The sequence below is a fragment of the Drosophila suzukii genome, unplaced genomic scaffold, assembly GCF_043229965.1.
Source record: "Drosophila suzukii unplaced genomic scaffold, CBGP_Dsuzu_IsoJpt1.0 scf_9, whole genome shotgun sequence".
NCBI classification, from domain to species: domain Eukaryota; kingdom Metazoa; phylum Arthropoda; class Insecta; order Diptera; family Drosophilidae; genus Drosophila; species Drosophila suzukii.
This window is the reverse complement of record NW_027255941.1, coordinates 861,254-888,667: the sequence shown is the minus strand read 5'-3', so window position 1 is coordinate 888,667 and position 27,414 is coordinate 861,254. Positions and strand designations below refer to the sequence as shown.

Below are 27,414 nucleotides of genomic sequence, written 5' to 3'. Positions count from 1 at the left end.
GTTGAAAATTTTCCATTGCGTCTGTTCGGAGCAGATCGACAGCTCCTAGTCATGCGCGCATAGGTGTACGACGACACCTGCAGCGCTCTCTGCTTATCTTTGTCGCCTTTTTTCTTATACCACTAAAGCTGTCGCTTATCTATTCAGCAACTACTTTGTAAGCCTGTAAATGTCTATATGAAGTTCTTGAAGTTTACACAGTCCGTCTGCCGCTCCGAATAACGCTATACATTTTAATATATTATATATATAAATATATGGGTGGCATATTTGATGTCTTCCCCATAAACATTTGGTGACCGCTACGTAATATAGTTTTTATCGGAGTCTGCATCTCGGCCTCGCGATTGTTTAACAAGTTTAAACAAACGCTTTGTTACGCTGTCGTTATCGTGCATTCGGTCACAAACACACGAACATACATACATATGTGCATATAAAAGTGCACTGCCGGCCGTTTGATTTTTTGTACATTTTGCGCTTTGTAAAAACACCAAAACTGTGTTGTGCAAATAATTCTTAACAAAGTGAATCGCATTTAATCTTTGTTAATAGCGCATAACATATATGTATATATGTACATATAGCCATACATATATTCGTTTGCCAATTACATATATCCGCTGTTGCTAGGCAGGAAATGTATCGGCAAGAACAACAACAACGGAGTTAAAGGTTCCTTTGCATCTCGGCGACGCTTGTTAACCTCCACATTTTCGCGGTAAAAGGTATACGGTGTTTCGTGCCTCTAACGCGGTCGGACATTTTATTTTCTTTCATTCTTTTTCTCGTGATTGAAAAATGTCTGATAGGGAAAACTCGGTTCGGGCTCAAAATGAATCTACAAGTGACGTCGACTACTACCGAGTCAAAGCCCAATCTATTTTGCGGCAAATGAGCTCGATGAAATGTTATTTAAACGCTGATGCGGTTAATCAGTTTGACAAAGCTGATTTGCTTGCGCGAATGGAATGGATCAATTCCTTAAACCAGGCATTTGATTCTGCGCAGACATCGTTGGAAAGACTGGATTTTGCAGAGATCTCGAGCGACCATCGGATTGAATTTGCCGAGGTTTTCATGGATGTGAAGGCGAAACTAAGCCGAGGCTTGACTGCTCATCGAAAGTCACAATTGCCGGCTTCAACCGCTGCAAATTCAACATCTATTGCCATCACTAATAATGCGGATCTTTCTTTTCGATCTAGGAAGCCTTGGTTGCCAAATTTGGAAATTGCTCGTTTTTATGGATCCTACTCTGAGTGGCCGGATTTCCTTGCGACTTTCACTACGGTCATCGGAAATGATGATGAGCTAAGCGACATTGAAAAATTACAATATTTGCGTTCGAGTTTGGGCGGCGTGGCTCTGGAAACCATACGCTCGCTTGAACCCTCGAATGCTAATTATAAAAGGCTATGAATTTGCTGGTTAATCGATTTTATAATAATGTTTTACACTTTCAGGCACACGTTCAGGCAATATTCGGTTTAAAGGGTGTCGAAAAGGGATCTTCGAAGGGTCTTCGGGAGCTGAGTGTTTGCATGAATTCGCATCTGCGAGCAATTCGAACCCTGGCCAATACGCAACAAATTTTGGATGGACTTTTAATTCACATCGTCACTCGGTAACTGGATCAGAGGACGGGGGAAAAATGGAAAGAGGATTTGTCAATCACTGAGCTGTCTACCTGATGTGCTATGGAGTCGTTTTTGGAAAAGAGGTGCAGGATGATGGAAAACTTGGATCAAACCTTGGTAACTCAAACACCAGGCCAGCAGGTGGGGAAAAAACTTACACAAATATAACCAAAACACACTTTTTGCTTCTGCTACTAACTCAAATCATTTGATATGTTTATTTTGCGATGCACGGGATCATTATTTGTCAAAGTGTTCTCGATTTTTAAATTTGAGTCCGAATCTTCGAACCATGACCTATCCGCAACATCCACCTCATTTTCATTTCCATCATGCGATCCATTGTAGTATGCACTTATATCGAATATCTACTGTACCAAGAGTACTTGAATCAAACACACTGTAACACTTGTTGCAGTGTTTATATAAACAAAGGCTCGGTCAAAAACCTAAGTGGCCGAAACATGAGTCGATCGGTGCGCTCACAGAAAGTGCAAGTGTCACCATTCTGTTGCATACGCCGGCCGCTCAGCCAAACTCAAGTACATACATATACCCTCGCGCTCCAGCTAAAGAGAGCATAGTTAAATACACTAATATACATAAGATATACATAGCCGTCTCTCTGCCGCCCAACTGTAGGCAGCGCAGCTACAAGACTTTGGCTTACTTAGATCCTAAGGCAAATTGTAAAATCAGAAACAACTTGACGTTGGAAGCGGCATTAACGCTGCTCCTAAATACAAATACCAAATACAAAATAAAGAATATTAAAACAAGGAAGAACGCTATAGTCGAGTACCTCGACTATCAGATACCTGTTTCTCAGATAAGATAAGTTAGCCGCGCACTTTGTTCTCTCTCCCTTGCCCTCATTTCTCGGCTCTGCTTTTGTTTCAGCCAGCGCCAAGAATGAGAAAGCAACACATAAAATAGACAAATAACATTTATATTTATGTATGCTTGCTAAACATACACAATTTTAAGGCACATTCTGTACTTCAAAATATTTGGTTGAATAGCTTTGTTTGAAAGAATTCTATTTGCCGCGGATATTAGATTGTAATTTTTTACACCCACACACATGCATGTATACATATGTATGTATGTATGTCGTTTTCTGGCTCTAGTGTCAAGGCTTGTCCTAACTACTTTGGTTTGAGAGCATTGGACTGAAAACGGAAAAGTTTTTTTGGGACAATCTATAGGTATTTTTTAAGCTAATACATATTCATTGAAAGAGATAAAAAAAAGATGTACAGATCTTTAAAGGTTTTTGCCCGTCAATGGGACAAATGGATAAAGGGTTCATTATTCAATAGAATAAGTTAGCCGCGCACTTTGCTCTCTCTGAGCGCCGGCAGGGCTTTTTTCTTTGCCGCTAAGTTCGGCCGGCAACTACTTACATACACACACATACACGCGTAAAAACATTTCGCATTGTCTGGGAGGTTTGTGGGCGTTAGAGTGGGCGTAGCAAAATTGTTCAATCGATAGGTATTGACAAGACTAATACATTTCAGTTAAAATTTTCTATCTACCATCAAAACTGTAGGAGCCACAGTTTTGGGCGGTTTGTGGGCGTTAGAGTGGGCGTGGCACTCTACTGAAAAATTTGCGCTGCGTAAGAAGCTCAGGAATCTGCACGCCAAATCTCAATAGCCTAGCTCTTATAGTTTCCGAGATCTCAGCGTTTATCCGAACGGACAGACAGACGGACATTGCTAGATCGACTCGGCTAGTGATCCTGATCACGAATATATATACTTTATGGGGTCGGAAACGCTTCCTTCTGCCTGTTACATACTTTCCAACGAATCTAGTATACCCTTTTACTCTACAAGTAACGGGTATAACTACCAAAAGATGCGTTCTCACTATATGAATAAAGAATATTAAAACTACCAATACAAGGCGTTTCACACAACATGGCGACTGTGACTTTGGTCCAAAAGGATCTGGACCTGGATCTGGACTTCAAAAAATAAGAAGACAGCAACAAAGGCGACAACAGCAACAAAGGCAACAACAGCAACAACAAAGGCAACAACAGCAACAACAAAGGCAACAACAGTAACAACAGCAAAAACGGCAACAACAACAGCTTACACTACAAGAACAAGAGAAGAAACGCAGTGAGTAGAGTGTGATGTGTGCCAAAAGAAGTGGCGTGGTAAAAAGATTGAAAGCCAGAAAGACGAAGCAATAAAGTGGACCGACTCGGTAAAAATACATGCCGAAGTTGAATACTTAAAAAATTTGCTATCAGTACGTAAGAATCAGACCACAGCCACAGACACATCCACCTACCTTGTAATCCCAAATATTGCCAAAAATAAAAACACATTGCCTCCTCCAGAAAAAGTTGCCATCCCAAAGCTGAAGAAGACGTGCCCGGATGACTGCGAGGGACCACTGTACTCCCCCTTCTGCGAGTACACCTGTGTAGCCAGCACCGGTGCCCCACCATGAAGTACACCTGTGCAGCCAGCACCGGTACCAAGGAAGAGTGAACCGACAGCGCTACCAAGAGCGCATAATTTTTTTTTCTTTGCACTGCGTTGCAAAAATTTTTTTAATTGCACTGCGATACATATTTTTTTATTTATTTTATAAAAACAAATTTAAAAATTGAGCGACATAAAAGTGGCCCGAGAGTATGGCCTGAAAACCATACACAAAATAGGCAGAAAATTATATGTCAAATATAATAATAATTGGTCAAAAACAAAAAAAAAATCAAATCAAAATTAATCATATCAAACTAGTTGTTTATGAATAACATTAACAACATTTACGAATCAATTCAAAAATCTAAAGTATTTGACAGACCAAGATACACTGCGCGTCATCAGATTAGCGCCCCCCTTTTGGTTTTACTTTATTGCATCTATCTCTGTTTCTATTGCACGCAACTTCAAAATTTTTGTTGTTGCTCTTAAAGTGCACAAATTGTCGCTCTCTGAGAGAAATACCGTTAGGTGAGAGATTCCGTTATCTATTTTTTCTTTATTTTGTTTTACTTTCGCTGCAAAAGCTTGCACTGATTTTGCGTCATCAGATTAGCGCCTGTAAATTCAAATTTAGTTATCTCGCGTAATTTTTGGCGTACAGTTGTGAAATTTTTTGTGCTGTGACAATTATTCAATTATTGTTTATAAACTGAGAATAAAAATGGGTAACGGAACTGTCCTATCTTTAGAAGAAAAATTTAAGATCGAAGCCTTTAGTGAAAGTGGCTTATCTTAACATAAAATTGCTGAAAAAATGGGAAGGCATCGAAAACTATAGCCAATTTTCTTAAAAATAAACAAGGCTATGGTAAAAATATGAAAGGCGGTAACAACAGAGTTCTTTCCGAAGCAGACATTCAGTCTATAGTTAGACATGCGTCTAATTCACACGACTCTTTTACCAAAATTAAAGAAAAAAGCGGTGTGGAAGCTAGCTACGAGTCATAAAAAAAGCAGAACACTTGAAAAGACTAAAACTAAAAAAAAACCACAACTAAATAAGTTACGAAAGGAAATGCGCCTAAATTTTGCTCGCTCGCATATGACATGGTCGAAGGAGTGGCGCTTTGTAGTCTTTTCCGATGAAAAAAAATTTAATTTAGAAGGCCCTGACGGCTATAATTATTATTTCCATGACATGCGTAAAGAAGAGCATATTTTAGATCGTTTACATAGCCGGGTAGGTGGCGTAATGGTATGGGGAGCCATATCCTATTATGGCACCTATGAGTTACAATTTCTCACCCCGAAAATGAACGCCGTGGCGTATAATAATCTTTTGGAAATCTTAAATGGCGTTTTCAACACGACAACGCTCCAATCCACACTGCCCGATCTGTAAAATCGTGGATACAGGGCCAAAACGTTGATGTCCTGGAGTGGCCGCCGTACTCTCCGGACTTAAATATAAAAGAGAACGTGTGGGGATGGCTCTCGAGAAAAGTATACGAGTCTGGAAAGCAGTATAGTACAAAATTGGAGTTCATCGACGGGATTAAAGAAGCTTGGTCCTCAATATCATTACAATACATTGAGAAATTGTACGAGTCACTTCCCAGCAGGATCTGTGAGGTCCTGGAAAATGGGGGCGGGACCACCCACTATTAATTTGATTAGAAAATAAGTAAATAATAAGATAAAACATAAAACACTACTAGTTGTTAAGCATTAAGTGAAAATTCATTAAATTTAAGCAGGGGGCGCTAATCTGATGACGCAAAATTAAATTCATATTTTTGGTATACATTTTCGTTTTTAATAAATAAAATATTATTGTTGTACTTATCATTATGTACCTTATCTTATTTTGAAGAATATTATTAAAAGTATCGTCAAAAAAAATTTTTATGGCTTAAGCCTTGATAGATTGGATAATATTGAACATTACACGAGAATGCTCAGGGGGCGCTAATCTGATGACGCGTAGTGTATATATTAAGAATACCAACCCCAAAGATGGGTTTAATAGATACAAAAACAGTGGATTCCACTGCAAATGTTATTAATAAGGTAGAGTCAAACACCATTGACTTAGAATTAATTCATACATTGCTAATAATAATTGTTGTTATAATGTGCGCAAACTGTTTCTATGAACTTTATAAATTGCATAATAAATGTCTTAAGAAAAAATATATGAGCCAGGCAAATGATCTGGACAAAATTTAAAAATTTTGGCACAAACAACATTAATATAAACATATTGCTGTATTAAAATTTTAAAAATTAAAGAAAATGGAATAAAATAAAAATAAATAAATAAAAATAAATTAATTAAAAATGGATACTCTAAAAGCAATTAGAGACACATATGATAGGGACATTCATTTTAAAGAAAGAATTCTGCAATTAGTTGCACCAACTTCAGTAAGCATTTATGAATTAGAAAATTTATATATTGAAACATTTAATTTAGATGGCTCTCCACTAATTCATTGCACAAGCATCCAAAAGGGAATTGTCCTATCCACCATCCCAGGGGTACAGGTTAGATCAGTAGTAGACGAACACCCAATACTAGGTAGAACAATAGTAATGATGGTCTTTAAGAAATAATTCATCTCCACAATATAATGTATTGGAATGAATTATATAAGCAGATAAATGACATAAAAGTTGACTTTGACAAATCATATAAGTCACTTACTCAAAACAGGTAGTAAAATGCTTTAATGAAGCACGAATACTAATATATGGCCAGAGGGAAAAATTAAATCAAGATCATTGGTCCCAAGTATCAAATTTTTGATCAGACTACGATCTAATTTAATATCAATTAAACAAAAGTTTAAGTTGGACATATCAGTACCGACTATACTTAACACTTCCCTAGCAGTTGAAACTGGTGATGAATCGGAATCAACAAAACAAACTGACATTGACCAAATAGAATCAGAAGACCTTACAGAAACAAATCCTAAAATAGAAGAGCAAGATTTAAATAATCTTACTATTCCAGCTGTTTTAATGTCAGATTTGGATAATTCTACAGATTCTGATGATAGTTCAAGCATAATAGAAATTAAAATAACAAACAATATCACAATGGCACAATATAATATTGATTTCATTAATACAGCATCCAAGCTTATACCAGTTTTCGATGGTAAAGCTGAAAACTTAACAAGTTTTATGGATGCATTAGAAATAATAGAATCAATAAAAGGCGAACACGAACAATTAGCAGTTTCCATTATAAAAACAAAGCTAAAGGTGTCGCCAGAAATTTAATCGGAAATAAAACAACAATAGCTGAAGTCATTTCCAGATTAAAAAACAACGTCAAAGGCTAAACTGTGGAAGTGTTGTCAGCAAAACTGATGAGCCTACAACAAACGCAATAAAACTGCCAACCAGTACACACAAGAGGTTGAGCAGATTACGAAATCCTTAGAAGGTGCATTTATAACAGATGGCTTATCCCTAGAGTTAGCCAGATGTTATCCCACTCGGCATGCAGCGAAAGCAATGACTAAAAATTGCACAATCGATAAGGTGAAAACTATCATGCAAGCTGGTACCTTCAATACAATGAATGAGGCCATATCCAAATTTGTAAACAGTTGCACAGAAGCAACCGGACAGCCAAACACTGTCCTATATTACAAAAATTACCCGCAGCGCGGTGGAAATCGCGGACGAGGTAATAATCGAGGTAATTATAACAATACCAGATATTATCAGAATAACGGATATAATCAAAACAATGGTTATAACAGAAATAACAATAACCAAAATAACAATTATTACAGAAACAACAACCGTGGTGGAAACACCAGCGGTGGAAACAGCCGTGGGGGAAACAACAACAACCACAATAACAATGTTAGAGTAGCACAAACAAATTCGGGAAACTCCCAACCACCTTTAGATACACGACAGTAAACAACATCAAAATTCACACTCTAAATCTCAGTCAAAATACATTTGTCACTTTAATGAACGTAGCAACAGGAAAAGAATTAGTTCTCTTACTAGACACAGGTGCGGAAATATCCTTATTGAAGGAAAATTCTGATAATTTTCAAAACATTCAAGATAATCACATCATAAACATACAGGGTATAAGTCAGGAAGTTACCAAATCAAAAGGTTTAACTTCTATTGAAATTCAAACTTCTAAGTTCAACATGATTTCCATATCGTAAATATGCAATTCGCTATTCCATGTGATGGAATACTAGGAATCGATTTTATCAAAAGATACAACTGTCAATTAGACTTCAAGCCGTCTGAAGACTGGCTTATAATAAGACCAAACAACCTAAAACATCCAATTTATGTTCCAATAGCATACAGTTCTGGCAACAACTCCCTAATTCTGCCAGCAAGATCCCAAGTCGTCCGAAAAATCGAAATAAATTCAGAAGAAGACAGTGTATTAATTCCGAATCAAGAAATTTAGCTTGGTATCTATATCGCAAATACCGTAGCAACAGTCAAAAATGCATATATAAGATTACTAAATACTACAAACACAGATCAAGTAGTCTATATCAAAAACATTCATCATGAACCACTTTCAAACTACGAAATATTAAAAATGGACTTAGAAGACAGACAAAAAATTGTATTATCCCAACTTGCAAAAAACTTCCCGCCTCAATTCAATGAACAACTTACAGCATTATGCACCCAGTATAGTGATGTGTTTGGACTAGAAACCGAATCGATTACTACCAATAATTTTTATAAACAAAAGCTGAGATTAATTGATGATGAACCCGTATATATAAAAAATTATAGAAATCCTCATAGTCAACAAGACGAAATTCAAAAATAAGTCCAAAAACTCATCAATGATGAAATAGTGGAACCCTCTGTATCACCTTATAATAGCCCACTTTTGTTAGTACCAAAAAAGTCACTTCCAAATTCGGAAAATAAAAAATGGCGATTAGTAATTGACTATCGTCAAATTAATAAAAAACTCTTGTCTGATAAATTTCCACTCCCTAGAATCGATGATATTTTAGATCAACTAGGTAGAGCAAAATATTTCTCATGCCTTGACTTAATGTCAGGTTTTCATCAAATTGAACTGGAAAAAAGTTCACGGGATATAACATCTTTTTCAACAAACAATGGTTCGTACCGCTTCACGCGATTAAAATTCGGTTCAAAAATAGCGCCAAACTCTTTTCAGAGAATGATGACTATAGCTTTCTCTAGATTAGAACCTTCGCAAGCATTTCTTTATATGGATGACTTACTAGTCATAGGTTGTTCCGAAAAACTTGAAGTTACATCCTGAAAAATGTTAATTTTTCATGCATGAAGTCACTTTCTTAGGACATAAATGCACAGATAAAGGAATCTTGCCCGACGACAAAAAATACGACGTAGTTCAAAATTATCCAGTCCCACATGATGCGGACAGCGCTAGAAGATTCATTGCATTTTGCAATTCTTACCGACGTTTTATAAAGAATTTTGCTGAATACTCCCGTCACATAACAAGATTATGTAAAGAAAGATGTAAAATTCGAATGGACAACACAATGTCAAAACGCCTTCGAACATCTTAAATCAGCATTAATAAATCCCACTCTGTTGCAATACCCAGATTTTAGCAAAGAATTTTGCATAATGACAGATGCTAGCAAATACGCTTATGGAGCAGTCCTAACTCAAAACAAAAATGGACTACAGCTTCCAGTGGCATACGCATCAAGATCATTTACGAAAGGTGAAAGCAACAAGAGCACTACAGAACAAGAATAAGCATCCATTCATTGGGCAATAACACACTTCAGACCATATATTTATGGTAGACACTTCACTGTCAAAACAGACCATAGAGCACTTACATACTTATTTTCAATGGTAAATCCCAGTTCCAAACTAACACGAATGAGACTTGAATTGGAGGAATTAATTTTTGCGCTCTCTAGAATAACCATCACAGATCTAACAAATATACAAACAAGCAATAAAATTCTGAAAGTCACTACCAGAAACCAAAGTAGACAGAAATCCTGCGCAGGAAAAGATCAAATAGAATTGCATAAGCAATCTATAGAAAAAGCTTCAAAGCCCAACGTATATGAAGTCATTAATAAAGTAGTAAAGTAGTAAAGTAGTGACCTTGCATGTAAATAATAAAATGTGTTTATTTAAGCACGGAAAGAAAATTACAGCAAGTTATGATGTTAGCGATTTGTATACTAATGGAACCATTGACTTAGGTCAATTCTTTCAAAGGCTTGAAAAGCAGGCCGGTATTCACAAAGTCAGCCAACTCAAAGTGGCACCATGGGAAAATATCTTTGAACATGTTTCAATTGATAATTTTAAAATGATGGGCAATAATATATTGAAATCATTGAGAGTAGCGCTACTCAACCCGGTGACCGTAATCAAAAATAATAAAGAAAAAGAAGCTATATTGTCTACATTCCATGATGATCCAATACAAGGTGGTCATAAAGGCATTACAAAACCATTGGCCAAGGTCCAGAGATACTATTACTGGAAAAATATGTCCAAAGACATAAAGAGTACATAAAGAAATGTCCTAAATGCCAAAAGTCGAAAACGACTAAACATACTAAGACCCCACTAACTATAACCGAAACTCCACAAAGAGCTTTTGATATAGTAATTGTAGATACTATTGGTCCACTTCCAAAATCTAATAATGGAAACGAATACGCAGTAACACTCATCTGCGATTTAACTAAATACCTAGTAGCTATACCTATACCAAATAAAAGTGCAAATACAGTAGCAAAAGCTAAAGTACTTCTAAAGTACGGTCCAATGAAGACGTTCATTACGGACATGGGAACAGAATATAAAAATTCAATTATTGAAGATCTATGTAAATACTTACATATTAAAAACATAACTTCAACTGCACACCACCACCAGACTGTAGGTACCGTGGAGCGAAGCCACAGAACACTCAATGAGTTCATTCGTTCAATCATCTCAGTTGACAAAACAGATTGGGATGTATGGCTACGATACTTCGTCTATTGTTTTAATACAACCCCATCTATGGCACATGACTATTGTCCATATGAGCTAGTTTTCGGTAGAACTTCAAATCTACCAAAACACTTTAATAGCATAGATAAAATAAAACCCCTTTATAATATAGAAGATTATGCTAAGGAATCCAAATTTAGATTAGAACAGGCAATTAAGAGAGCTAGACTAATGCTAGAATCTCATAAGTTAAAACAGAAAATTAGTTACGACAAAACTAGTTTAGATTTCGATTTAAAAATAGGAGATCAGGTTTTATTGAAAAATGAAACAGGACATAAGTTAGATTCGAAATATACAGGTCCTTATAGGGTAGAACAAATAGGAGATAGAGATAACATAACTATAATAAATAACAAAAATAAAAAACAAAAAGTACATAAAGATAGATTAAAAAACGTTTATTTCTTAATTGCATTTAGCATGGCCATGCTTTAGAAATACTTCTTCTTTTAATACGTATATTATTCCCAATTCCATTCTCATCGTATCAAAATAAAAAAAAATAAATAAAAAAATTTAAAAAAAAAAAGAAGAAGAACAAAAAAAATATTTATTCCTTTAAGTTAAATATACTAACAAAATAACTTCATAATATTACGTTATTTTTCAAAAGGAGGGAGATGTAGTATGCACTCATAACGAATATCTACTGTACCAAGAGTACTTGAATCAAACACACTGTAACACTTTGTTGCAGTGTTTATATAAACAAAGGCTCGGTCAAAAACCTAAGTGGCCAAAACATGAGTCGATCGGCGCGCTCACAGAAAGTGCAAGTGTCAGCATTCTGTTGCACACGCCGGCCGCTCAGCCAAACTCAAGTACATACATATACCCTCGCGCTCCAGCTAAAGAGAGCATCTTTAAATACACTAATATACATAAGATATACATAGCCGTCTCTCTGCCGCCCAACTGTAGGCAGCGCAGCTACAAGACTTTGGCTTACTTAGATCCTAAGGCAAATTGTAAAATCAGAAACAACTTGACGTTGGAAGCGGCATTAACGCTGCTCCTAAATACAAATACAAAATACAAAATAAAGAATATTAAAACTACCAAAAGATGCGTTCTCACTATATGAATAAAGAATATTAAAACTACCAATACAAGGCGTTTCACACAACACCATCCTCGAGCTCTCAGCCATTACCATCTACTTCATCAGCACTAGTATCATGTTCGCATACATCATCGCATCCTGATCATCATTTACTAAGCCTTCCACCTAAAACCTTAAATATTTTGCCGATCGACTACGTGTTGCTTCCAACTGCTATTATCTACTTTAGAATTAGAATTGGAGCAATTATGCCTTGCCGAGCAATTTTAGATTCGGTCTCCCAGCTAAACTCTTAGCTAGCCAACTAAACTTGAATTATAGAAGATCGCAAACCTCGATTTCTGGGATAGGAGAATCTACCATGATCTCTGATAAGACTGTCGATATTCTTGTGCAATCACGGGATGCAAGCTATAGTGCGACATTCACAGCGGTTGTGACTCACAGTATTACTGATTATCAGCCCCATATCAATATAAATGCAACATCATGGAGGACACCGCAAAACATTTCACTCGTTGACCCAAATTTTAATCAATCACAACGAATTGACCTTTTACTCGGCGCTGGGTTGTTTTTCAAAATAATTTCTAACAAATTCATTTGGATAGGGCCTTGCAACTCTTCAGAACACTAAACTTGGTTGGATAGTCTCTGGAGGGTTATCATCGAACATGCCAACTCATAAATCGGTTTTACAAGCCAGCATCAAGGACCCAGCTGATCATTCCGATAACACACTTGCCGCCATAGTTAAGCGATTTTGGGAAATTGAGGTTTTTACTTCGTCTAAACCATCTTTATTGCCGGAAGACTTGCGATGTGAGCAACTTTTCACTGAAAATTGCACTAGACTTGGAAACGTCTCTTGTCCACTTCCGAACTCGAATCTCTAGGTGATTCTTATTGCCTAGCTCGTCGTCGTTTCAAGAGTTTGGAAGCTAAACTTGATAGAAACCCAGCCCTGAAAGCTCAGTATTCAGCATTTTTGAGGGAGTATATCGATCTAGGTCACATGTCTCTTGTAACTAAGGAACCGTCAGAAACACAATTCCTTTTGCCCTACCATTGCGTACATAAGCAGGAGAGCACGAGTACGAAGCTTCGTGTCGTTTTTGATGGATCTAAAACAACTTCTGGTAGCTCTCTGACCGACTTACTTCTGGCAGGACCAACAATTCAACTAAAAATCTTTAATATACTGCTTCGCTTTCGATTTTTTAAAGTTGCCCTTTGTGGAGATATCTGCAAGATGTACAGTTGCGTGCGTGTTTTGTACCCGGATGATTTTTTGCAGTGCATCGTTTGAAGAGAAAGCTCTACGGAAGAGTTCAGTGTTTTTAAATTGAGCACGGTGACTTATGGAACCAAGCCAGCTGCCTTCTTGGCTATAAGGGCCATGCATCAACTCTCTTACGATGAGGAGGAATCATTTCCTATTGGAGCAAAAATTTGTTTGTAGAGATTTCTATGTGGATGATTCAATATCTGGTGGGGACTCAGTTGAGGAGGTGAGAGAATTTCGTCGTCAGGTGAAGGAACTACTGTCGCGAGGCCATTTTCCAATCCGCAAATGGTGTTCTAATGAGTCAGCAGCCCTGGAAGGAGAGCCTGAATGCGACAAGGAGCAGCTAATCAAATTTCACGATGGATCGGATGTCGCCAAGCCATTGGGACTAGTCTGGGATCCATCTTCTGATCAACTCCTATTTAATTTTTCTCAACTGCCAACCAATCAACGACCCACTAAGCGGGTTGCATTGTCAACGATTGCCAAATTCTATGATCCACTCGGTTTAATAACTCCAATTATCACAAGATCTAAGTTTTTTCTGCAATCTCTATGGAGTGCGAACGTGGATTGGGATGACGCACTGCCAGAGCCCATTCTTCCGTCATGGGGGAAGTTGACCTCACAGTTATCGGTCGAACAGAACTTAAAATTTTCACGATTCGTACTGCAACCAAGGGCTTCCGTTGAGTTGCATGGCTTCTGCGATGCTAGCATGTCAGCTTATGGAGCGTGTCTATACTTGCGATCGGAGACCAATGGAGAATCGAAAGTCCATCTGCTCTGTGCCAAGTCAAGGGTAGCTCCTTAACAATTCCAAGATTAGAACTTTCCGCAGCGCTTTTATTGGCTGAGCTAATCGTAAACGCCAAGGAAGCCATAGATTTCGATTGCACGTTTCATTGCTGGTCGATTCGTCTATTGTGTTGGCGTGGATTCGGCAACCTCTGAAGGAGTTTAACGTTTTCTAATCAAACAGAATCGCGAAAATTCAGGAGATGACGAAAGACATGACTTGGCATCACGTTCCTACAAACTTAAATCCGGCAGACGTCGTATCGCGAGGATGTACCCCAAGAGAATTGTTGGAACATTTCCTTTGGGCTAACGGGCCTCCATTCCTTCTGCAAAGCTCGTCGAATTGGCCGTCCCTGCTAGACTCAGTAAAGGATCTTCCAGAGCGCCGTTCTGTGGCTCTAATTGGGTCAATTTGCATAGACAGTTCATCAAACTGCAAATTCCTTAACTCTTTCGATAAGTGGAAGTTGAACATTTATCGGTTCATTTCAAATTGCAGAGTCAAATCTGCGCCGTTAAAAGGTCGTCTTTCGGTGAAGGAGATCAACTCTGGAACTGTACTTCTTTTGAGGAGCATTCAACAGGTTAACTTGGCGAAGGAGTATGGATCTCTTAGCCAGGGCAAGCCGTTTCCACAGAAAAGCAAGCTGGTTTCGCTTAGGCCTATACTCGGCTCCGATGGGTTACTTCGCGTGGGTGGAAGGCATCAGAACGCACACTTGGACTACCATACGAGGAATCCGATACTGTTACCCAAGGATCATCCAGTCACCAAGGCGATTATCGTTTATTATCATGCGAAATATTTGCATGGAGGATCGCAGGCGCTGCTTGCCGCATTACGGCAAAGGTACTGGCCAGCGTTATCAACAAATGCGTTCGATGCTTCCGAAAGAAGCCTGTCACTTGGGAGCACGTCATGGGTAGCCTGCCAGCAAACCACAGGAGGTTGATCCCTCCGCGTGACCCGCACTTCGGTGGTTTATGGGAGGCTGCTGTGAAGTCAGCTAAATTTTATTTCTACAGAGTCGTCGGTGCATCCATCTTAGCCATCAATGAATTAAGAACTCTTTCATATGAGGTGCTAACACCGGCGTATTTCCTGAAGGATTCCAGCTACACTAAGTTTCCTGAACCTGACATTTCTCATCATCGCGAAGGCCGCCTCAGCAGATGGCAGCGGGTGACCCAGATGCAACAACATTTCTGGAAAAGGTGGAGCACCGAGTATTTGTACCTACTTCAAGAGAGCCGTCGCCAAGCTAGCCGTTCTGTCCATCGATTCAATGAAGTGCTAAGAAAAAAAATAGAAGTATCTATTAAGTTGTTAATAAGGTGAAACTCCTAGGATAAATTTAAAATGAAATCAATGAAGTAAAGAAAAGTCCAGTTAATTTTATCGTTTTTGCAAGGCAAAACAGAAGATGAAAGAAATAAATTTGAGTAAATACCGACAAGTCAAAAGGAAAGATGTAAAGCAATGAAAAGAAAAGTTTTACACTGAGAGAAACAAAAGTTTTAAGGTGAAAAAAAGTTTTAAAGAACCATCGAAGAATAAAAATAATCTACACTGAAAGCGTTAAAGTGCTCTTACAATTCATTTTTTTATAATTACACTTTTGTGGATTTTTTTATTTTACATTTTTATTGTGAATAAAACTGGAGTATATGAGTGCAGTATAGTAAAAGAACATAGAAAAGGAAAAGAAAACAATGAAGTAAAGTTGACCATAACTTAAAAAAGAATGCTCAATAATCCAGATTGTTGTTTTTGTAAAATTAAAGGGTATCCCGCCCCAGTCTCCCCCAGAATGCTGAGTAAGCTGTTATCCCACGTAAGAAATAATATTCGATGTAAATTTTCTATATTATTCGGTCTCTAAAATTCCACGATAGCCAACAAAAAAAAAACAAGAAAGGAAGTTAACTTCGGCAAGCCGAAGTTTGTATACCCTTGCAGTTATAATTATTAAATTTAAAAATTCAAAAAATGATATTCCCAATAGTATAATATAGTATGTCAAAAAACACCGAAGCTATAATTTGTTTCACATTATTTTCCTACCAATTTTCCGATCGTTCCTATGGCAGCTATATATATAGTCGTCCGATTATGATAAAACTAAATTCGAAATTCAGAACTAATTAAAAACTGTTATTTCCAAGCGTATAAGGTTATATGTCAAAAACACCGAAGCTATAATTTGTCTCATATAATTTTCCCACCAATTTTTCCTATGGCAGCTATATGATATAGTCGTCCGATTTTGATAAAATTAAATTCGAAATTCAAAACTAATTAATAAATTTCCAAGAGTAGGAGGTTATATGTTAAAAACACCAAAGATATAATTTTTTTTCCGATTATTCCTATGGGAGCTATAAGACATGGTTGTCCGATCCGGCTGGTTCCGACTTATATACTACCTGCAAAAGATATAAGACTCTTGGGAAAGTTTCAGCCCGAATGCTTTAAAACTGAGAGACTAGTTTGCGTAGAAACGGACGGACAAACGGACAGGTTTATAATTATCGGAGTTGCCAGATCGATATAAATACTTAAATACACCTTAAATTTAACAAATTATTTTTTAATTCAGTGCCAATAAAGACGTGTTATACCCCATAAAGTATATATATTCTTGATCAGGACCACCAGCCGAGTCGATCTAGCCATGTCCGTCTATCCGTCTGTTCGTCAGTCCGTATGAACGCTGAGATCTCGGAAACTATAAGAGCTACAATACTGGGATTAGGCATGCAGATTCCTGAGATTCTTGCTCAGCGCAAGTTTGTTTCAGAAATGTGCTAAAATAAAAATTTTAACTGAAATGTGTTGGTCTCATCAATACCTATCGATTGACTGAAAAGTTTGCCACGCCCATTTTAACGCCCACAAACCGCCCACAAACTTAAAAAAATCGTACATATGAACGCGAATATCACGGAAACTATTAAGTGTAGAGAAATGGGATCTCAGATTTAAATTCCGTAGCCCTGTACGCAGCACAAGTTTGTTACGCAAATATGCCACGCCCAATTTAACGCCCACAAACCGACCAAACCTGTGGCGCCCACAATTTTTATGCTAGATACAAAATTTTAACTGAATTGGTCTCGTCAATCCCTATCGATTGGTCCAAAAAAAAGTTTGCCACGCCAACTCTAACGCACATAACGCTTAAATCGGTCTACCGCCCACATAACCACATATTGAGATCACGGGTAGGTGGCGCATTTCAATCTCGCTTTGCTGCTTGCATATCTTCATTTCCCTTTGGTCCCATTAGCTGAGTAACGGGTGGGTATCTGACTATCGACTATAGCGTTCTTCCTTGTCTTATCTTTTATTTTGAGGGTAGAAAAAAGGTTATACTGGCTTGCCACACTTTATTTTTAATATTAGCAAGATTATTTCACGCGAATTATAAAAATATTCGGTTTAATTATCGCTCACACCTTTTTCCACCAAACCGGCATCTCTGTCAGATGAGATTGATAAAATGCGTGATTTCGGCCACGTCGCATAAATAGGACCAAGTTTTATTTCACGCTTTCAATAACTCATGAAACCGTTAGCATAAACATAGTAATAGAAGCCAATCGTCTTCCAAAATTAGCTTAGAACTACATGCCTGCATGCCACCAATGCTTGAGAATACGTGTCCACATACATTGGTTGGTTGTCGCAGTATGTGTATAAGATATAATGTCTTTGCTAAGGCCCTTAACGCTTAAATCTGTCTGCCGCCCACACTACCATGTATTAAAAACGCGTGTAGGCGACGCTTCACAATCTCGCTTTGCTTTGCTATATCCATCTCCCTTTTGCTTCCTTTACTTGAGTAAAGGGTATCTGATAGTCAAAGCACTCGACCATAGCCCTCTTCCCTGTTATAGCAGCTACTGGAATGAACGCTGAGATCTCGGAAACTATAAAAGCTAGAAAGTGGGAAGATCATCACCGAGAGCTCAATTTGTATAAAAAAAGGTGATGGATTTAACATAGGAATGTCCTACGATTAATCACTGCTCAAAAAAAAAAACACATTGACCGCCTTTAAAGCGCGTATTTAAGCACTTATTTAAGCAGCAAACACAACACCTTTTTTAGCGCTAATAAGGCGTTTTTTTGCGCTTTGGAGCAAATATATTTAATATTTAATTTAATTTGTTTATACATGGGGGTTGTTGGCACCTTCTTCCTTACTAGCATCTGGGGTTTGCGTTGCTTTTATCTTGAAGCAGGTTAGGTTTTTTATACACCTCATCGTCTTCTACTACTTTTTTTTCAGAGGCTCCAAGGGCTCCTCCTGACCAATTGCATCCAATATAAGACAAATAAGTTTTCAAAATATAACGAGTCAAAAGATTATATCATTCATACATTTTTCAGTTGCAGAAAAAATAACACTTTTCCAGGAAGTGAAAATTGTGGATATGTGAGACTCATATTTAAATAGCTGTCAGGAATTTTTTTTCGTACTCAAAAATAAAAATAGCATTTACCGTTATCATACAATATTCTTGATAAAAAAAAACAAAACAAAAAAAAACATCACTATTTTTGACTTAAATAATAAAAATTAAAACTAATCATTCCTGAGTGAAAAAAATAAAAATCAAAAATAGTGATTATTCCTGATTTTTTTTTATCATAATAAAACTCATTTTAAAACCACGGCTTAACTGTGCTGATTTTTTGAAATACTTTTTAGTAGACCTTGCAGATGATATTATTGTTAAGCAAATGATTTTAACACATTTTGTAGTATAACAAATTTATTTATTCAACGTTGATCAGCCAACTTAATGGCTATAAAACGTTGTTACGAAGAGGAATAATTAACATGGAAACATAACAGAAAAGGTGATTATCAATATTTACAATAATTGAACAATTTCATTGCTTTAGGACTCGAGAGACCTGACGTCCTCTTGTCCAGAGATCACCGGGGTGCCTTCGCTTTAGTCTTCTTCTCATTGTGATTCGGTTTGCCAGGGATGCTGCTAGATGGTTTGCGTGGGCTAGAAGACGGTCGTTGTAACGGCTTGAGTGCATGTTAATCTGCTCTCGCACCGTGGGGATGTGAATGTCGCAAGCTAGGACATCGTTCCTTACGTACCAAGGCGCATCCGCAATCGTACGTAGCGCCCGGTTTTGAACTCTTTGGACCCTCATAACATTTGAGTCTGAAGCGGTACCCCATATTTGTATGCAATACGTGAATGAAGGAACCACTATCGACCTGTACAGCAACATCTTGTTGCTAAGGCTGAGCTCACTTTTACCTTTAAGCATCCAATTTAGTTTCCGCAGTTTGGAGCGACATGCTGCTGTAATTTTGGTTATGTGCTGCCTCCACGTAAGACGTTTGTCCAAAATCAAGCCCAAGTACTGAGCCTGGGCTGATTGCGGTATGAAAGTGTCATGTAATTTCTCTCTGGGGAGAATTTTACTTCTAAGAGTAAAGTTGCAGTGCTGAGACTTATTTCCGTTTATCGAGATGTTCCATCGATTCGTCCATTCGCCATACAAATCCAAAAAGTTTTGTGTGATTTGGGTTGCTTCAATTCGACACGTGGAGTTGGCAATAAAGGCTGTGTCATCAGCATATGTAGCCAAGTGGGTACACAGTTCCCTAGGGTATGGCAGGTCAGCGGTATACAGAGTGTATAGAACCGGACCAAGAACGCTACCCTGAGGTACGCCAGCTCGAATGCATCTGATGGACGATCTTTCGCCTCTCACATCTACCATAAAATTTCGTTCTAAGAGATACGATTTTAGGAGAAGATATTGGGCAGTAGGCAGGAGAGTTTTCAACTTATACAGCAAGCCATCGTGCCAAACGCGGTCAAAAGCTTCTTTGACGTCAAGAAAGACTGCTGAGCTGTACTGCTTGTTCTCGAACGCTCCAAGGATGTGCTGCGTTACCCGATGCGCTTGCTCTGGGGTTCCATGTCGACTTCTAAATCCGAACTGGTGGTCTGGAATGGCGTCTGCACACTTCTTACTGCCATCATTCTACTAAGGAATATTCTTTCGAATATTTTAGAGAAGGTGGGCAGTAGACTTATAGGTCGGTAGGATGCAACAAGGTTTTCCGGTTTTCCTGGCTTGGGTATCATCGATATCACAGCACACTTCCACTGTGTGGGAAAATGGTGGATACGTAGCATGGAGTTGAAAAGAAGAACTAGAAAAAGTATACCCTTCCTAGGTAACGCCTTGGCAATTCTGCTGTCGATCCCGTCGAAACCGGGAGCCTTACTGCGTTGCAGCTTGCGAATTTGAAGGCAAACCTCTTCCGGACTCACATGTGGGATAGGTTCAATCGCCGAGGAGGGGGCATTTAGGAATGCTAGGGTATTATCCACGTCTTCAGGCTTAGCAAGATTGAATGGCTGAAAGCGTCCTTCCAATTCCTCAGCAAAGGCCATCGAAATTTCGCTGTCTGATCTGCACCACGTGTTGTCGGCACGCTTTATTGGAATTCGGCGAGGGGGCTGTCGCTTAATATTCCTGGTTGCCCTCCAGAGATTGAAACCATACGGCTTTGTGGGATCAGCATTGCGGAGCATATCAGCAAAGTATTCACTCTTCGTTCTCAGCAAAAGTTTCTTAAGATCGTCCTCAGCACGACGATATTCTCTTTTGTCAGCAGGGTCTCGAGAACGCATAAATCTGCGGCGCAACGTCCTTTTAAGCCTCACCAAATCCAGGACCTCAGGTTTTAAAAGGGCATGAGGTGGATCAGATGGGCTGTTTGGTCTTTGGCCGCAGGTTGATGATTCGGCAGCGATGTGAATATTTCGCACAAACACTTCAGTTGCATCGTCAATTTCATCAGGAGTGTTCAGCTGCATGTTAAGGTTAACTAAGCCGTTAATCGCTTCCTGAAACTGTGGGATATTTGCATTCAGGGGCAGGACGAACGTCTTGCGGGAAAGCTTACAGGCGGAAACTCTGTAGTGTATTATTAGTGGGATGTGATCCGAACTTAGTTCAACAATTTCAGAGATGCTTAGAAAATCAGAACCAATTCCTTTGTAAATGGCAAAGTCTATGGCTGATGGCATGCGTTGGCTGTACGGGTAATGTGTAGGCCCTCCGGTAGCAAGAACCTGCATATGAGATGCGAGTACAATATCCGCTAGAGTTCTGCCCCGAATTGTAGAGTTACGTGATCCCCAGAGACGATGATGCGCATTCCAGTCCCCTGCAATTATAAAATTTGGCCCAAGCTCACTAAGAAGCTCTTCGTATTGGTTAGCTGTAAGAGGCGAATTTGGAGGACAACATATAGATGCAATGACGATTTCCCCTTGGTCAGTCCTGACTTTAATCGCAACACACTGAGCCGTTTGGTGTTCTATACATAAAAATTGGTAGTATTTAAGGCACGATTTGATGATAATTGCGGATCCTCCGCGATGGCGATCAGCAGGATGGTTTGAAAGATGTACGTCATATCCCCTTAGCTGGTAGTATGATCTAGAGCAGAAATGAGTTTCGCTGACCAACAAAACGTCGATATGATGTTGTTTTACAAAAAGCTCCATCTCGAGTGACTTGTTGGCCAAGCCGTCGGCGTTCCACACACCGATTTTGAGTCCAATTTGACTCATGGTCGGGCTGTAAAAGCAGAGTGGAGACCAGCGCCTGCTTGAGCAGATCCTGGCGCTATTTGTGGTAAAAGGTTGGTGATAAGGGACATCATTGACATCATCATCTGAAGCATTTTGTCAAACCGAGCAACAAGGTCAGACAGTTGTTCTTCAGATCGTAGATACATTTGTTCTTGTCGTTTCCATTGCTGATCGTTCTGGAATTGCTCGTGATTTCGTTGATGTTGTTGCTGGAAGGACTGCTGCTGCTGATGGCGGGTCTCTGGGTATTGTTGTTGGTCTGTCGTCTGTATGGTTTGTGTCCGTAACCGAGGGAGGTCATTTGGCTTATGTTGCTGGTTAGGTCTCCTATTGCTGGTTCCCAGTGGAGGGAATTGGTTCTGGTGCAGGTTCGCAGGCTGCTGCAACTGGGATCGGCCACCCTGTTGGTTTTGGTGACGAGAATGACCATTGGTGACATTTGCGTAAGACAGAGCTCCCACGACATCCGATCGAACAGTAGTCCTTTTGGTAGAGGTTTTTTGGGGAAGAGCGTTACCCTGGGATGAAAGATTTTTTCGGCGTCTTACTGTCTGCTGGTAGACAACACAGCCCTTGTAGTTTGCTGTGTGATTTTCACCACAATTAACACATTTAACAGGATGAATATCACGTTCGCAGGCCTCTATGGCATGTTTCTGACCACATCTCACACAGTTATGATCCAGAAAGCAGTTGTTTTTTGTATGGTGGAAGTCAACGATGGCATTGTACGACATCATCCTTTTTGTACGGTAATTCCACTTGAACACGCTGGCGACATAGGGTCTTAACTTCGTGGATTTCCTTGTTGGTTGGAGATGGCTCTAGTTCAACAAACACTAGGTTGACGAACTTTGATTTGTCGAAACGGCTTTTTGGTCTATTGATAAAGCGAACATTATGGCCAAGCAAGGTAAGGCTTTCTTTGATGTGTTCGTCCGGAGTGGAGTGATGAACACCTCGAATAACCACGCGATAAGATCTGTCCTCTTTAAGCTGCCAGGAGTGGAACGGGACCTTTTTTGCAATCAAATATTTACTGATTGCTCTATACGCGTCTGAATCTACAGAAAGGATCGAAACAGAATTGTTGGAATGACATTTTACGGAGTATTTAGACGGGTGTACGGTTTTATCTATGGATCGAATAAGCCCGTTCAGATTCTCGCAGTTATTGATTACAATCGGCGGTGGCTTGTGATTGGGTGGGTGTTTGCTAGTAGCATTGTTGATAGTGTTGTTGTTGGATTGACTTCTGTTGCGTTCGACGTTGTTGTTGTTACCGGAGCTGCCGTGGCTTAAGCCTGTGCTGGTACTGGCATAATCAGGGTTGTTAACCAACTGGCTGATCGTTTGGTAAGATTGTAAATATTCTTCGGTTGTGTCCATGTCCCAAAGGTCAGCAAATCGGTTGGCGGACTCAGTGGTTTTGGGACTAGTGGAATTTCTCTGCACTTTATTAGCAGAATTGGGAGACCTGGACTCTGGACGGCGTTTGTTGTTCCTTGGGGTCCACCAGTCTTCATCGTCGCCGGCTATGGCTTCTAGCTCGGGTTCAATGTCATTAGATGGTAAAGGCTGGGCGTTGATAGAACTGGCTTTATAAATGCTGCTAAATTTTTGTAACGAGGAATTAAGAGAATTAGTCATAGTCTGTTGCGCCTTAACCACCTTTGCATGGATGTCGAGTTCGGATTCGGAGTCCGACATTGTAGGCATATTGGAAGCTGTGCACTGCTTTGTACTGCTTTACCGACTTCCAGTAGACAAACCCACTTAGAGTAGGTTCCACGAAAGCAGTCGTAGCCTAGTGGGCAAGGTGTGCACCTTGCAGCCGGGAGGCACCGGGAGCGGATGCCTGTATTTTTGTTAAATTTTATTTTATTGAGTTTATGAATAATTTGAATTCGAATTTGAATTCGAAGTAGCGGTGATTTGCCAGATCAACAAATTGCAACTGTTGCCTTTAGGTCTCTGTTTCACTTGTTTTCGCGATTCACCAGAGCAAACGGAGAGTCTGAGCACTGTCCCTGCAGCTTTAGCTGCCGGGTTTACAAAAACAAATTGATTTGCCACGAAGGTGGACTTGTCCATAGAATCTTCACAAAGAATTTCGCAGCAATGCAAAAACGCGTCTGCACTCCACGAAAGCATGATCGAGACTGATTTTAACACAAACATGCGATATTTTCACATATCCCAAACGAAATGGACTTGTCATTTTCTCTTGCTCTACTTGAACTAATAAAAAAATTAATGCCGAGAATTCTTCAAACCAAATGGGAAAAACATTTAACAGAAATACCAATATGATTGTAATGTCTTTAGTTAAGTTGAGTATGATTCACATAATCTATAGAAGCTAATCCTCTTATTTTTACTGAAGAATTTATTTAATCTTTCAATCGGCTTTGCCGCCGTTGCGTTCGACTTTGCCGTCGTCGCAGGCTGCTCTGAAGACTTCGCAGTCGACTTCGTGATGAATTGCTGCTTGTGCTGAATTGTGGAACTGTAGGGACGGTTAGAATTTTTCTTGTTGGAACACGGTCCCTGTCTTACGATGGGGGAGTGCTGTTTTAGAGAGATAGGTCGAGAAAGAGGGTTGGTGAGAGCGATGACTCTTCGGATGTTGCAGTTGGCTCTGCAGGCGTCACAGTCGACTGAATGATGATTTTGAGCAATGATGAGTTAAGGAATTACCGCATTTCAAGGCTTTACTAATTTACCAATTTAATGTTTCAGGAACCGCGAGCGTGTCCCAATATAGGGGACTGATCTTCCTGGGTGGCTTCAGCTATGCGGACACTCTAGGATCGGCCAAGGGCTGGGCAGCCAACATTCTCCACAACTCCATCCTTTTACCACAATTTCAGGCCTTCAAGCGCAGAGAAGATGTTTTCTCGTTGGGCATTTGCAATGGTTGCCAACTGATGACTCTTATTGGATTTGTAGGATGTCTAGGCAGCGAGGTTGGTGTAGATCCCGATGTGGCCCTACTCCACAACCGATCAGAGCGATTCGAGTGCCGCTGGGCAACAGTGAAAATTCCATCGAATCGCTCTGTCATGCTCCGATGCATGAAAGATCTAATTCTAGGCTGTTGGGTGGCTCACGGAGAAGGTCGATTTGCATTCCGAGAGGAGAAGCTCATAAGCGTACTGCAGTCGGCTGAGTTGGTGACACTGCAATATGTTGATGATACAGGCGAGCCCACTGAACTCTATCCACTTAATCCGAACGGCAGCCCTAGGGGAATTGCTGGACTTTGCTCGACTGATGGACGTCATTTGGGTTTAATGCCGCACCCAGAGCGTTGCTCGGCTATGAACCAGTGGCCATATGTTCCACCTTCTTTCGAAGTTTCCCCCAAACAGGCTGAGAGTCCTTGGCAGATTATGTTTAACAACGCATACAATTGGTGTGTTAATTAGGATTCATAAAAATCCTACCGGTAAAAGAAAGATATACATTCTACAGAACACAAATTTGTCTACTAATTTTATACATAATACCTTTAACACCTGTAAACTTTTTACGCCCAATAAAAGTACATAAAAACATATAATGTCGACGGCTTGTTTTTAAACCTAAATTGAAATTTGTAACAAGAATTTTGTGATCCCTACGTGATCGGCTAGCTCAGGGAAGATGCAAGGGGGTCGATTACTTCCTAAACAGCATCATTGCGACACAATAAAACTTGTACACAGAGTTAGGGAGGCTTACGGAATGAGACAGTCAATTCGAATTAACACCGGTTTATTTCAGATGTCCATTATATCGCTCCTTACTTCATGTTAGTTAATGGCAAACTTCATAAAAATTCAAACTTCAAATAAACTCAAACTTCATCGATATGTGTAACGGCGCCTCTAGTGACTAACAGAAAGCTCAGCCTCAAAATATGCACTGGAAAGCTGCATCATCAGCTGCTTAGTATTTCTGGAAAAATACCGACGCAGTGCAACCCTGAATCAGCTGTTTGACCTACGGCAACCAAGATTAAGGCTGGGTGGCAAGGCTTGGTTCATCACGTTAAACGTAGCATACTTTGAGGCTGAGCTTTCTGTTAGTCACTACAGGCGCCGTTACACATATCGATGAAGTTTGAGTTTATTTGAAGTTTGAATTTTTATGAAGTTTGCCACACTGCACGTTCTTCTTTGAATAACCTTCGAGTGTTCACTGAATCACTAAGTGGTTCGTGGAATCGTGAGTCAAACAGTAAGACTTTCCCACATCTTCGTCAAACTAGTTTTTGCTCAGCGCTTGAGTCGCGGCAATTTTTCAAAGTTTGGCCCGGCAGCACTTGCCAAAAGGAGCACTTTCAACAGCATCCCGATCGGAGCCGCAGCCACTCTTCACCAAGGATCGCAGCAGTTTCTCGCCATTTTGTTCAACGGCCCGCGGCTCGAGGAGCACCCCACGGCCAGAAGTCCAAAGGCAACTGCCCCGGAGAGCACCCTCGACAGAAGATCAACTCGCACCTTAGTCGTCGCCCCTAGGATCACTCCTGACTGAAATCTTAAGGCTTCTGCCCAAGGAGCATGTATATGTATGTTGAAAATTTTCCATTGCGTCTGTTCGGAGCAGATCGACAGCTCCTAGTCATGCGCGCATAGGTGTACGACGACACCTGCAGCGCTCTCTGCTTATCTTTGTCGCCTTCTTTCTTATAACACTTAAGCTGTCGCTTATCTATTCAGCAACTACTTTGTAAGCCTGTAAATGTCTATATGAAGTTCTTGGAGCCGAGCTTTTACACAGTCCGTCTGCCGCTCCGAATAACGCCATAAATTTTAATATAACCTATTCGTGCGTTATTAATTATAAATATATGGGTGGCATATTTGTTGTCTTCCCCTTTTCTCGTGATTGAAAAATGTCTGATAGGGAAAACTCGGTTCGGGCTCAAAATGAATCCACAAGTGACGTCGACTACTACCGAGTCAAAGCCCAATCTATTTTGCGGCAAATGAGCTCGATGAAATGTTATTTAAACGCTGATGCGGTTAATCAGTTTGACGAAGCTGATTTGCTTGCGCGAATGGAATGGATCAATTCCTTAAACCAGGCATTTGATTCTGCGCAGACATCGTTGGAAAGACTGGATTTTGCAGAGATCTCGAGCGACCATCGGATTGAATTTGCCGAGGTTTTCATGGATGTGAAGGCGAAACTAAGCCGAGGCTTGACTGCTCATCGAAAGTCACAATTGCCGGCTTCAACCGCTGCAAATTCAACATCTATTGACATCACTAATAATGCGGATCTTTCTTTTCGATCTAGGAAGCCTTGGTTGCCAAATTTGGAAATTGCTCGTTTTTATGGATCCTACTCTGAGTGGCCGGATTTCCTTGCGACTTTCACTACGGTCATCGGAAATGATGATGAGCTAAGCGACATTGAAAAATTACAATATTTGCGTTCGAGTTTGGGCGGCGTGGCTCTGGAAACCAT

General features: G+C 39.7%; 2 protein-coding genes across 5 annotated transcripts in view; both read left to right on the top strand.

Moving 5' to 3' along the window:
- LOC139355105 (phosphoribosylformylglycinamidine synthase) overlaps positions 1-27,414 on the top strand; it is a 173,099-nt gene that overhangs the window by 81,609 nt on the left and 64,076 nt on the right. The window lies entirely within an intron of this gene.
- Positions 175-25,519, top strand: LOC139355106 (phosphoribosylformylglycinamidine synthase-like). Of its 4 annotated transcripts, none has more exons than XM_070999433.1 (3): positions 175-1,781; positions 18,205-18,292; positions 24,697-24,826. In XM_070999433.1, exons 1-3 carry the CDS (start codon positions 1,694-1,696, stop codon positions 24,719-24,721), a joined length of 201 nt encoding a protein of 66 aa, XP_070855534.1. In that variant the 5' UTR covers positions 175-1,693; the 3' UTR covers positions 24,722-24,826. The 4 variants fall into 4 exon arrangements, with proteins under 4 accessions (XP_070855534.1, XP_070855532.1, XP_070855531.1 ...); XM_070999431.1 differs by lacking the exon at positions 18,205-18,292 and having other exon boundaries at positions 197-728; positions 1,209-1,781; positions 24,697-25,519; XM_070999430.1 differs by lacking the exon at positions 18,205-18,292 and having other exon boundaries at positions 197-728; positions 813-1,781; positions 24,697-25,519.